The sequence below is a fragment of the Chaetura pelagica genome, unplaced genomic scaffold (genome assembly GCF_000747805.2).
Source record: "Chaetura pelagica isolate M959 unplaced genomic scaffold, ChaPel_1.0 scaffold332, whole genome shotgun sequence".
In the NCBI taxonomy this organism is placed as follows: Eukaryota; Metazoa; Chordata; class Aves; order Apodiformes; family Apodidae; genus Chaetura; species Chaetura pelagica.
Genome location: NW_009952480.1, coordinates 1,291,781 through 1,306,456, shown reverse-complemented (window position 1 = coordinate 1,306,456; position 14,676 = coordinate 1,291,781). Strand labels below are relative to the sequence as shown.

General features: G+C 35.1%; 1 protein-coding gene across 1 annotated transcript in view; it reads right to left on the bottom strand.

Moving 5' to 3' along the window:
- Nucleotides 1-14,676, bottom strand: part of CTDP1 (CTD (carboxy-terminal domain, RNA polymerase II, polypeptide A) phosphatase, subunit 1) — an 80,782-nt gene that overhangs the window by 18,348 nt on the left and 47,758 nt on the right. Inside the window, exon 11 of the mRNA XM_010008701.1 lies at nucleotides 9,080-9,264. Within this exon, the coding sequence (XP_010007003.1) occupies nucleotides 9,080-9,264 (185 nt within the window). The remainder of the gene's footprint in view (nucleotides 1-9,079; nucleotides 9,265-14,676) is intronic.

The window sequence follows — 14,676 nt, the reverse complement described above, 5'->3', positions numbered from 1 at the left end:
GATCTGGACAGGAAAACATTTTCCAGAAAAATTTAAATTCTAGATCCAAGCAAATCCAGGGCTAGAAATAAAATACCACTTTGCCACTGTCAGATAGATTAAGATGACATTATGATCAAGCCTAATATGCATGCAATCATGAAGTTAACATTTGACTTGCCTTCATAAAACAATATTCCAGTATAAGAAAATGTTTGTACACATAACAGATAATTAAGCTTTGTCCAAAAGTAAACTTCCAAAGGAAAGCAAAACTATACAATTATGCCATGTGATAGCACTCTCTTATCACCTCAAGACATTGTCTGATTAATGATAAACATCTTGTCTGGTAACAGGAAGCCTGCAAGACACTTATTTGAATGGATAAGCAAACTACTGATGATTCTCAGCTTCTTGGGTATCTCAGACTTAGGTCTGTTTTTTATGCCTTACCCAATTCTAGGATATTCCACAAGCTCAAAGTAAAAAAATCTACAAAAGGCTACATTTTGTGACAGATATCTTTTCTGGAGCAATGCTGTCATCTGCCTAGAAACCCATCTATGTACAGACAGCGTGAATTTGATTTCTAGTTTCTGTTTGGTATATAGAAACTCTGGTGGGCTGCTTGCTTTCCTAGGTAACCATCTTACATACAAGAACTTAGTTCATGGAGAACTGACTTTTAATTACAGTAGCTGTTCATTTATAAGTCTTCCTGCAGGTTGTAAATACAATTCATACACATAGCCAAGAGAAGACTCTTAAATACAAATTATAATTTTTCACTGTATTTCGTGACAGTAGATTCCTACAGGCAACAGAACACAGGAGTAAAGCCAACCACAAAACTGCAGAGAAAACTTCTGTGAAAAAAAACAGAAGCAAACTGCAACCACTTCTGTCCCAACTTACTCAATATTCAGACTCATTTTCTCAAGTATTTTTCTTACCGTTTTCTTGATATCTACACACTGTGTACTAACAAGACTAATCAGCAGATGAAAACACAAGTGTAGTTTAATCTGCAACTCAACAGAAGTTGTAATAGGCATATTTTTAGTAGCAGCTTGGAAATTCAGGCTATTAAATTCATGAACAAGCTTGAAGATATGAATGTGTCATCTACTTAATTGAGTGCTTATATATAAAATTAAGCCATGCATTCATTTGGTTATATTAATCAGTGCCACTCTTTTTAATTTCAGTAATTTACCACATGGAATTTAAAAATAAATGTACTACAAAGTCCTCACATTCAAGCGATCAAGAAGAAATAATACAAAGTCGTGGTCACTCTAGATATATGAGACTATCAGAAGTGATAGAAAAGGAATCCAATTCTGAAAGTATACAGAAGTTTAAATGGAATAATATTCCAGGTGATGCTGTCCTGTTGATGCTGTATATATCAAGAAAATACATTTGCTCTTCATTCACATGTGCCATACGACTGATTAAAGACAGAAACAGAGTTCTACTTTAGATTAGCTATAAAAGCTCATCCTGTGGCTTGAAGGTACAGTAGTGGCAGAAGCACAGCAGGCAAGCTCTTAAGAGTTAAATCCCAGCTTATACTGACCTAAAGGACAGCCCTCTCTGGGAGGCACACCAAAGCATTGCTTCAAAGGCACATCCCTGACCTGGGATAAAACATTAATGTAGACAGAAGATCTAAATTACCAGATTGCACACTCACTACCACCTTCTCTGCTGAGAGCTGGGCACCTACTACAGACACAGAGACTACTTCTTCAGTTCTCACAGCTACTTCCAAACATTTACCATCATGTGTGCTACAGTTTCTTCTCCAATCTTTTTTTTTTTTTTTTAAGAAATTGGAAAGAAATTATGAATCTGCATAACTCCTGATACTCTTGGCTTAATCCACCAAGAATTTCTACTCCTCACCTCCATCACATCATATTTATTAATATTCATCTGGCTTACACCAACTTTGGAAGTGTGACCACTGGGAGATCATGAGATCTGAGATGAGCTAAATGTAAAAAGTCCAGCAGCTCCATGGAGAAAACAACCTATGTTTTATGAATTCTCTTGTAAACAAGAGTATTAGAATTTTCTGAAGAAAACCACAATATTTTTCTATTATACACTATTAACGTGCTGGCTGGTCATGATGTTAATATGTTTGGAGTATGACTTACTAATGACATCATAGCTGAAAAGGTGATAACATATAAAAGAGCCAAATCCTGCACAGCTCAAGTCATAGTCAATCAAGCAGTAATGTTACAGTTTATGTTTTCTTCCTGTAGCAGAACGCCATACAGAAATAAACCAGAAGATTCTTCAAAACCAGATAAATTAATTATAGCCCAATTACTGAAAATTATCTTTTATGCTTTTGGTAATTTTCTTTCCTGAACAGCTAAAATAGCTCAAATTACACTTTATGATTTATGAGTTTTTAGACTTGTCCACATAATTTTTTTTCTATACAAAATCATAGAGATTAATTACCTTAAATGAGGAATAGATTAAAAAACTTCTTTACCACAGCAGCAGACAAAAAATAAACACAAAAGCTCAAAGTGAAGGACACACAGACCAGCTCTGAAGGTAACAGAAAGACAACTTCTCACTAAAACCCAAGCAAAACAGTATAGTTCGTATCTCAAAAATTCCCCTGGGGAATAGTTCCCTCAGTCAGATAGCACATAATAGCAAATGAAGCTGAAAAATGTTTTCACTGAGATGATAATTTGAGTTATTTACTTGTTTTAGAGCACTCCACTCAGTCTTCCTAAAAAGAAACATTCAGTGCCAACCTCCCTTTCTAACAGTGTTGTTCTCTTTTGTGGCAGATTAGTTATTTTAAGGTTCTTTTTCCCCACTTTCTTCTTTGAACAGAAATGTAATACTCCTTAAGCAATCAATTTAGTCAGGCATGTCTGACTTTTTTTTTTTTTAAATATACTATCAAATAGTATATTCAAAACAGCATCACACATTTATGCTTCTTAAACCACATCTACCTACTTGGAATGGAAATTATCTTACATGTTTACAATGAGCACTCAATTCAACCATGATAGTTAAGTACAGAAAAAATTATGCTTTGCATGCCCAGAGCCTTCCTTTTTCTTAAAATCTTCATAAAAATCACTTCCAAACAGAAGTGACATTAAAATTCTGCAGAACAGCTGGCTCATGTGAAAACAGCAAGATGTTCTGCCAACTTGTCTTAAGAAGCTGATCTTGGATTTCAGTCTGGAGTGTTTCACCATGGCTTCTGGGGAAAAAAAACCCAAACAACGACAAAAAACAAGAACTGACTGAAGCTGCAGTAATTTTTTAATTGCTTATGAGTACTACAGACAGAGGCTGTTTACTTCCAAACTGTTAGAAATGCAAGGAAATTAAACATACGCTTACCTTGTTATAACTATGAGAAATATTGTTCTACCTGGAAAAATTTGTACCACCAGAAAACACAACATAGATTTCCACTTGGAAGTTGAATTCAATCAATGTTTTTGGGGAAAGGGAAGTTGGTGGAAGTTTCAATTCTTAATGCCTCAAAATACCCCTCTTGAATAACTGCTTAAACTCTTCACCAGAGTTGTAGAAACGTGAAGCATGCTATCGGTTAAGTTTTACACCCAAGGAAAAAAGTACTTCTGGTAACCTTGAAAAATTTTAGATCAGAATTTTGTTACATAAAACAAATATTAATCACATTCTCTTATTACCTGAAGCATGTTGTTTTTGTGTTGGTTTTTTTTCCCTCTCAGATGTTTAACTTAGAATGTTAAATTAGACTGAATTTAAGACTAATCACAGCAGTAAATACAGCAACAAATTTGAGATATTCTCTGGGAAACAAACGCAAACTTGTCCCACCATGAAACTTCAGAAGGGTTAACAATCCACAGAAGTAGAGCCATCACATTATCTATGTTGAGCTTTCTTTACTTGCTTCACCTTAAGAACAGGAATTTCCAGGGAAGTACCTTCAAGCTGACAAATACCACATGTCACTGCAAATTCTTAAAGCAAATCAACTTTTCTTACAAGTGGGATAGGAGGTGGCTGCCTGTCATGTATCTTTAAATTTGCAGAGTTTAGGTCTCTTTTTTCCTACCCTACCCAGCAATTATTCATTGTTTTCAAAGGCTGAGTGGGTTTCCTTCTTTTAGTGAAGGAGACCTTCTGAATCTCATTAAAATGAATTGAGATGATTAAAATGCAGTATGCAAGTAGGAAAACTGCTTTTATGTACCAAACTACATTAAAGAACAATAAAGAACTGCTGCTTCTATCAAACAATTTTTTCGACTGTGGATCATGAATGTTATCAATAAATGGGCTGTATTTGCTTTCTGAAATTTTCCAGCAATGTTAATTCCATGCAGAGATATTAAACCACCCAAACAAGCTGCAAGATTCAACCTAATTCACTAATGCCTAACTGAAACACTGCTTCTGCAATACAAAGATATTTTGAGGGAACACAGCCTTTAAGATGAGATGTTTTCTCTTGTAGTTCCTCTGCAGGCACACTGCCAAAGTCACAGTGCAGTTTTAGAAATTGTCTTATACTTGAAATGAGCTTTATAATTGGTTCAGGCCAATTCCAATAATTAACTTCAGTTCTTATAAAGGGAGATCTGAATGGGAGACTTAAAAAAAGGACCTGTTTTATGCATGACTAACCTCTACTGCTACAGAAACTTCAGTAGTTTTGAATTGTCACTGAAATTGTTTTTGAAAAAAATTCAGATGAATATGAGTAACAAATGCAAGGTTAACAACCTGGTAAACATCAAGCTGTAAAAACTCAGATCCCAAGATCCTCAAAGCTGAGTGTCTTAATACTGGGAACTGGAAGAAAGTTACAGTGATAGTAAATATAATGCTTCAATTAGGATGAAAGGCATCATCAACAAAATTTTGCACAGGAGTTTACAGCAGTCTTTTCCAGCAGCAAGAAAGCAAGGAAGCCTGTAATTTCAGTCTTCTCGCAAAGTGGCTGTTGTGCTATTATGTTTGAAAGAAAAAACACAACACTTCCAAAGAACTGAATACATTCTTAAGGTAACACAAAATATCACTGTTCCTTTTAAAAGTTTAGTAAATGGGTACAGAAAAGACACTGTGGGATTTCTGAGATTCCAAGCTCAGTTTTCCTTGCTTATGTATTAGCAGGATATGTGAAGCTTTACTTTATGCTGTGAATCATCTAACACAGTTGCATTTAAAACCACTATTCTCATCCATTATGACTACAAAGAATAGACAGATTGACAAAACCTGTTTTGGGAGAACTCAAAGGACAGCTCTAATATGCAGACTCTTTCTGATCAGAAAACCAAAAATGTGAATAATTTAGGTCAGAGTTAAGAAGTTTCAAAGACGGGACGCTTCCTGAAAAACTTTGGATCAATGCCTCTCTGTAGCAAAACAACCTAAAGTGCTTTTCTTGAATTTAGTAAGAAATATATATCAGAAACTCACAACGTGAATGTACAGAAGCAGCAGGCATTTCAGATGTTTTGAAAATAAGATGGAAGTCCAAGCATAAACTACAATTTCTTATGCATCTTTTATAACATCCATTTGTTCTTAAAATTATTATTTCCCCACCAGTTACAAATATCATCTTGGGATTCATGCAGAAATTTTCAGTAAGAAATTTTGCTAAAGGAAACATTTCACTGAGCTATACTTTTGTAAAGGAGGTTCAAATTTTGCAAGCAAAGGTTTGTTACTAGATACCACTTCTAGTTATTAGATTTCTTCCCACTTGTTATTCAGAGTAGAATACTTCCTCCTTAAGCTGAAGAACATGTCTTAACACAAATATTGAAACTTCCATTGCAAAGTAAAGATGTTATCATAAATACTTTGAAACTATGTTAGCATTATGTAATCTTTTTTTCTGATAACTCCCACTCACCATTAAATATTTCCAATACCCTGAGAGAAATTGTAGGTGTATTACAGAAGACCACATGCCACAGATATATGGCATACAACTGGAAGACACAGATGGTGCACCTCAAATTTCTATTTTGTTGCCCTAATTTCTTTAGCATTTCATTATATTAAGTGCACCAAATTTCCTAGCTTCAGTAATACAACTGAAGTATTTCATTAACTATTTCTGAAGTCTGCTCTGCATCAGAAAACAGGTATCTCAATAGACACATAGCACACTTATATTTGCTGTACACTGATTCACATTTCCACTAGAAAACTCAAAAGGCTTAAACCCCAAACCTTGACATATTGCTCAGCTAATTTTCTCAACAGCATTATTTGTTTCATATGCCTGTACCTCCTTCTACCAAATCTACTCTTTTGAGACTTCCACAGCCTTTTACCCACTTTTCACTCTCCCTACAAAGACCAACATTAAAACATACTAACAATATATTTGTTCAATATATATTATTGTGGCAACTACTTCACAATATGCAAGTTTAAGATAAGGGAAAATTATTAGAACTGCAGAAGTGTTCACTGTTACTCAAGTGCCAGTGGAGCCAACAGCGTGAAATCAAAATGCACTGAAAAAAACAAAGCAAACTGTAGTGACACCTTAAAAAGCTTGAAACACCTCAACTAGACCCTTCTTGCTGCTAGGTTTATACTGAAGCTAAACATTCAGTTCTCTCTTATGAACACATTCTCTTTGTACTAGTCTCAAAAACTTTTTCATATTACGTATCATTAATCATTACTAACACTTATTAAAAGCACCTGTACATTTTCATGATTCCTTACTCATAACTTACAGGAAAAAGTTTCATGTGTGACATATTTCAATTACATTAAGTGGAATTTCAGTCAAAGTAGAGAATTTTAGTAGAACTGTGAGGAGGCTCAAGCCCAGTGCTTGTTGAAGTCATGTTCACCTTTAACAGAAGTTGGATCAGAGCTCTGAACAGCAATTCATTTAAAAAAATTAGGCAAGCAGCTCGGAAAAATACTATCTTCAAAAAGACCAAGACTATTCCAGAATAAAAACTTCTGAATATAAGTAAGCTGCAAATCTATTTTCTTGTTATGCAAGTCAATCACAAGAGGCTAATCAAATGTGAATAATATCAACAACTCTGGTTTGTTGGGTTTTTTTTGTTTTTTTTTTTATTTCACTAATTTCTATTTCATCTTCTTACACAGTATGAAATTCCCATTCATTGTTTGGTCTATGCAGTACCCTTTTAATATGATGTAAGATAAAGATAAGCATTTTATTAACTTCATAAAAAGTTAGGATTTAAAAATAATAACTCTAGGCTGTCAAATTGTAACCTAACTGCACGGTACCTATCAAGTCATAAAAGTACATGGATGTAGGAAAGATCCTGCATCCTCCTTTTCCTTCTCAAAAAGATTTCTCAAAGATTGTTTTTGTTCTCCACCCATGGGAACTGTAGAAGTGGCAACAGTCAGATAAATGATCAAGGTATTCTGTAGATTGCAAGACTGAAGATTTCACATTAAACATAAATGCTACATTTCTGTCTTTTAAGTGCTACTGTTCCAGTGTCAATAACTGAAATAGAGCTGTAATGCAGCAATGGAGCATTGCTTACTAAAAAAACAGTCTCTGCAAACCTCATGTCTGCTAAGAAAAAGCAGAACCAGAACATTACTCAGCTATATTTAGTCTGACTTTATCTTGTTCATCTTTTGTTTACCAGAACGTTAATAACTAAGATATGGACATCAGAGTGATCACAGCAGGTTGTGAAATAATGATTTAATCTGCTGGTCCAGGATGGATCTACATAATGAATGGCCTTCAGAATACAAACCCTCTGTTTTCTTAATAGGGCAAGAGGTGATGGTGTTCACCGTAACAAATAACTTGTGACTTCAGGCTATATGACAGGCCAGAAATAATTAAAAACTATGAAATAGCTTTTCAGCCTCAATATGCTCTCTGTCACCCCAAAGACTCTGATTTTTCAGAACAGAAGGAAACTTCAGATCTTAATGGGACATACATGCTGGTATAGCAACTGGCTTTCAGAAACGTGGTCCACCAGAAACTGTAGCTGGTATTTCTGTCAGAGTGGACTAATGTCCTGAAGATTTGAATCCTGCTGTTCCTACATTATCCCTCTGGTATAGGGTATAGTATCTCTTCAACACATAGAACAGTAACTGACTGTGAAAAACATCAATTTAAAACTTCAAACTTTTTAAAAAAAGGAATAAGGATGATGGATAGAATCTCCTTTCTATCAAGCAGAATGTCCTGCCTAGCAGACACTGGGTCAGCATCTGAACCAGTACCTCGTATGTGTTCCAGTACACCATTCAGGTTCAATCCTGGATGCAATTTAACAAATGGTTAGGGAAACTCTTAAGAGGCAGAAAGGTCAAAAAAAGAAAAGTTACATAAGAAACCCTGATTCATGTTTGCACTCAGCACTTTCTGGTACAGGATTATGATAGCAGCAATTCTAAATTAAAAATGCTATATATATTAATCTTATATTGCTCTCTCTATATTGTTAGGCTTAAAAACTATTAAGGGGTTGCAGATTGAGAACCATTCCTTTAGCATATTTAAAATATGCACTTATTTTATCAAGTTCAACTAGTTAATTGGTTGATAGATGTAATTCAACAGTCAGTGGTGGAACACTAAAATAATTTTTGCAGAAGAGATTAGCAAGTTTAAATCTCTTTCTAAGAGACGAAAGCAGAAAACTGTCACAACCACCTACCTAATTTTTATGAATTTCTCATTGAAAAATATCTCAAAAATTCTGGATGAGAAAAGCATAGCTTTCCAAAACCATGCCTTATTTTATTTAAAGTCACACTGCATTGTCCTATATCTGGCTCAGGATCAAGACTACTTTAAAACAAATGTAATTCAGTGTTCTTCAAATCTTTCAAAACAGGTTCTCGACAGACATTTACTATGACCACTTCCTTGAACCAATCCCAAAACATTACAGAGGTAAGAATGATAACTTCACAGTAAGAAAAGAAAGTTACCTATATAGAGAGGTAACAGAATTATTGCATTGTCAAAAATAATACAGAATAGTGCATGAACACAATGAAACATCATTAATGCTTCTTTTGAGATGTGAAAAACTCATACCTGGTTACATTGCCTCTTAAGCTTCTTTCACTTCTTGATGATGATGATGACGATGATCCAGGTCTCTGATCTGTTTTCATTCCTAGAGTCTCTGTTGCACTAGTCTGAGGTTTTTCACCTTCCTCTTCTGGCTTTTTTTTTTCACTATCACTTTCGTCACTGCCTTCTCCTAAGATGTCATCCACCTGTCAAGAAGTGGAAAGTCAGTGTATTCTCTAACAGACTATTCTGTATCAGTCTTTCACAATTATTGCATTGTTCTTAAGTAATTGTTAAGAACACACTTCAAATCTCCTTGACCACCTCCTTGAAAATGAAATCCCAAAGGTTCACACCCAATTTCTGTAAAATCTCTAGCAACATTCCAGTAAATATATTTAGTCTATGTGTAGCTTAAGTATGTACATATACTCACACACGACAGACACATTTGAAGGTGTTTGCATTTTATTCTAACATGAACAACTGTAAACAGCTGAAAATGTGTTATGAAATAATGCTGTCTTATGAAATTAAAGTAATAAGTGTTTTACACCACTGTAACATATAGCAACATGGACTCTATACTTTACATATTTTATACTGTTAGAAGATACAGAGTCACTTGGACAAGGCATATTAAAATATCTAGCTAATAAGTATTATTGTATTTACAGGTATACCTTGACAGATAATATTAAGAAATTTATTCCTAAATAATACAGCTTAAATGGAACAGAATCTTATTCTAACCAGATTGTCTGCTTATGCTAATTGATAAAGGAGAATCTATCAAAACATTTACACATTTCATTAAATAGTTGTTTGGCCTTTGTTCCTAAAAGCTAGCATGAGATTTGATACTTCCCTAAGAACATTCTAATTTGCACGTGACAGGTCTGGAACTGCTGAAACCACCACTAAAGGCAAATCATGAGCTACCTTGCTGAGCTTCAAAAGGTTGTATATGCTTTGAGTCGGCATTCAGTTTTCAGAAAGAGATGAAAACACTCTATTTTTGTGAATGGCAGAAGACATGGAACGAAGCTACATGTGAGAATCTCTCTACTGATATTTAATTTTTTCCTAAAAGTAGCTGATCTCAACCTAAGTTAAAATATGCTATATGACTACTCTCTGCTCCCCCTAATGCCACATCTACTTTATAAAGAAGAAAATCCCTCTATATGAACACGGACCAAAATATTTTACATTATGCATCTGCTGCTTTTACACTGATAAGCCTCAAAGCTAGAAGAAAGCTGCAAAAAGAGTCATTTGTAACTGGCCCTTCACAAATGCACCTCTAATTTCTTTGTTTACCTTGAAATGCAAAGGAGTGAAGTCAAAACTGCCCTCTGTTTACCGTACTAAACGCAAAAGATCTAGAGGTAAATGAAAAACCATTTTCAGAGAAAGGGAACTCAAGAGAGAGCTTGCAACCAAGGAGGGAGGAAAAGAAACAGATAACACAAATTTCCTACAAAGACCTATTCCATTTCCTTTTTTGATGTTCTAACAGACAGAAAAGGCATATGAGCCAAGATGATGAAGGTGCTCCCCACAGGGTAATTTCACCAAGGACATATGACTTGTTGACTCCAGAAAGAGCATGTATGTAGCATTTGTCTTCAGTCCTCTGCTAAACAGATAGATTCAGGGGATTCATTATCTTTCTACGACAGTATCTATCTATTTTGCTCTTGAGGGTAGTAGAAAATAATGTCTTCCTTACTTTATACTACTTTCCATTGAGTATTCTACCAATCTATATTGTTGTAACAGAGAAATTATGTAGAAGGAATAATACCATAGGAAGTACTTTAAAGCATCCTAAAAAAAATAATATTGAGGAGACTTGCCAGCATAAGGGAAAACAAGAACATTTTGTTTAAGAATATACTTGTGAAAAGCAAATTATTTTAATATGCAATTGTTCCAGAATGTAACAACTCCAGCTTCAAAACTGGATTTAAAAATCCAAGCTATACTATCGTTGGATGGAATGACTTCTATAAAAAATGGAAAGTAGCTTGCAAGCTTCTTAGATCTACAATTTAATCTGGTTTTCCACTGGTTCTTTTCTTGGTACATTTTTACTATCTGAAACATTGCTGCCTAGTAGCAATGCTGCCTAGTAGCAATTGCTCTTTCACTATAAAACCTGTAGAGAAACCAGAATAAAAAGGGAATTACACACCAGCTTAGTGCATCTAAACACAGGTGTTTGTTTCAGGTAGAAACTGCAGAAATTGCTGTGTCAAATCAAACTACATTAGTTCAAAATTGTTTGTCCCATGACCACAAGCTGTCATATGTATGGAAAGTAAGAATCATGGATTCTAGGGTTACAAGACTGAAAAGATGGCTAGAGATAAGCCAAGAGTGAACCTGGTAAAACTGTGGAAAGTAAACACAGTAGGGATTTTTTTGGTGTGTAGAGAATACACAGAAAGTCTCAAGTGTTTTAAGTATTACATTTTGTATGAAATGACAGGAACATCATGACTGTTTAGCTTCTAACAAGAAGATACTCACTGTAGCCAACATGGCTAGCAATCAACAGTCAAACGGCAGCAAAGATCTACAGCTCTAACAACTCCTTTCCAGCAAATCCTACATGTAAAATTACATGATTTCATTCCAAAACCAATGTTGTTCCAGAAAGTCGTGTATATACGTGTTCTCACTACAAACTATATTAGGGTTTCCAAAGGACAAAGTTAGCTTGATAGACATTCAGTGTTACATATGTAACAAACAGAACTTTTCTGGTCTTTTAAAATCTACTTTGTGTGAAAGTTTTTACAAGACTAGCACTCTAGTTATTGCCACATCTTTTTTTCTTCCGTTCTGCACAAAGATGACATTATTCTTTGGAGATCTGGAATGCTATTTAATACTAGAATTACTAGGTTGGTAATAAACCATGTCCTGAAGTGCTAAATAGACACATTTCATTAACACCTCCAGGGACGGCAACTCCGCTACTTTCCTGGACAGCCTGTTCCAATGCCTGACTACTCTTTCAGTAAACAAATTTTTCCTAATATCCAATCCAAACCTCCCCGGGCACAACTTAAGGCCATTTCCTCTTGTCCTAAGACAATGCTTTACATTTATTTGAAGAAGCAATTATATATTAAACTTGATTAAAAAAAGAGCTGTGAATAAACTTTAATCCTTGGTTTTAAACTACCAATTACTTAAAAATTCAATTTTTAATAGAACTGAAAAACTTCCTATTTTAGACAGCAACAGGACAACACACAACTACCTAAACAATCTCTCTTAAAAGCAGAAGAATGCTCTGGATCAATTCTTTACTGGAATTACAGAAAAATTTATAGAGAGAATAGCGTGGACAGCTGTTGATTTTGCGCACAAGTTTTGCATGGAAGATACTTTTTTTTTGCCCCCAGTCTTTACCAAAAGACCAATTACACTTTTGCTGCAATTGACGGCATAAGGGAAAAACAGGAAAAAAAGTATTTACGAGTTCCTTAGGTTTGTTTCTACTGCCACAAAAATGACTGTTCATTGCCAGCAACAGAAACAATGGAACTGGTATTGACAGGACGTACAGATAAAAACCAGTTGCATTTCAGCATAAAGCCTGTGTCTCCTAAGCATGTATTTGTGGTTCTACTGAATACATGCTACTTCAGAAGAATCTGCAGATACGATTATAATAGGTGTTTAAATACTATAACAAAATATCACTGACACATTAAGTTAGAAATCTTAACACACTATTAAAAATGACTGACAGTGACAGACAGCAATTTAAGAGGATATAGTGCCTGGGCTCTCAATGATCTTTTCTGACACATTTCACAGCCAAGGGGAGACGTGTAGCAAGATGCTAATAAAGTCCTGGGGGCAGCATGGCATCAGTACATTAGTATCACAGGACTGTAAAATTTGAGCTTCTAATTTGTTTTAATTAGTTATTAAAAGAAGAATAGAAGTGTGGGTACAAACCAGTTAGCATAAAAATATTCAGTCTGCGCATATTGCTTCCAATCATTCCCTCAGAGCAAGTTTTCTTCGGACACAAGCTTAATTTTAAAATTTTTTGATCAACAACATACATTCAAATGCCCTCTTGACAACACCTGCTCTGGTTAAGTTCCATTTAAAAACAGAAATGAAAAAAATCCAGATGCCTAACACATCTATTAGTACTTACTTTCATGAGCATTTTGTAGAGCATAGCATATTGATTGTCCAAGTCTAAAAAACAATTAAATTCCTGGATAATGAAGGGTAGGATGAAGTGTAATTTATTGCTAAAACTCCCTCCTACTCTGGATATTACGTTTCTTGACATCCAGAGGCAGCTATGATCATGTGTGGGCAGGGTTTGCTCCATCAATCTAGCTTGTTGTCTGCCCAATTGATTTTTAAAAAAAAGAATAGAACAGTTATCTCTCTATACTCACTATTTTGTCTGGTGATATCTGCTGAAATGGTGGAAGAGGTTTAAAATAATCTTAAAAGAAAGTAAGTATGAAAAGGATTTTGCAGCCTGCCCTTCTAAAGAGAAAATTTCAGCTCTTCTGAAAAAAGTACCAGGACACTAATCTACATATTCTCTTTCAAGTCATGCCAACGGGGATGTTGATGCTCCAGCCAACCTGCAAGTACACTTAGCACATTATCCTTGAAAACTCCTGGGAACTATTTAGGGCTTAACCATTCTGCTAGCCCATTAAAATAAGAAATCCAAGAGTGGGAGGGAGCTTGATTTGAACTAATTTCCAATAATTTCAACCTGAATTACAGGTTAGATAGATTACATTTAAGGCTCTAATGTGCTTCAGCTGAGAGACAACCACCAAACTTCTGAAATGCTGCAACCAAACATGCAATGTTTTAACATCTGGTAGCACAGTCTAGGTTTCACTATCCTAAGGTTAATCAAAAGCATATATTTCACTTAGAGAGACTGCACAATATTCATTGCTACATACACATTTCAGAGAAAAATAAGGTTTTCTGCATTTCTGCATTTCAAAGGCTGAATTCCTGAACTTCTTGTTCAGCGTCATACAAAGCTGTGACTAGTCTACTGGTGAAATAAAAAATTCTAAGATGAGAACAATATGCAAAAAATCTGCTTTTGTTTATCTGCAAGGTTGCATGGTTTTCATACCACAGTTGCAAAGGAACTTACACTAGAGCTGTGTAGAGCAACTGTGGTACAATAGTTTGCTAGCTCAAAACCACTGCTATATGAACACAAATGCTGTGTGCATTATAGATTTATTCACACATACAAGTGAGTATACCCATCCTGATCCAGGCCTAGCTACAAGCAGAGCTAGCTCAGATCTCACAACTGATTAAATTTAACTGAAGTTTAGCATTAGCATTGCCAGACACTATCTGGCTTCATGAAGCATTACTTGGCAGTCAATGAACTTCCCTCTTCAGTATGCCTAATTAAGCTAGGTCACATTATCGCTACAGCCAAGAGACTTTTATCATGTGCTCAAGCTAACAAAGCCATCTCAAATAATGAGCACTAGGGACTATGATTTCTGAATTGGCTTTACCAGAAACTTAAAGATGACAGCAAAGACAGGTCAGTTTTGAAATGCTTTCTGCTGAAC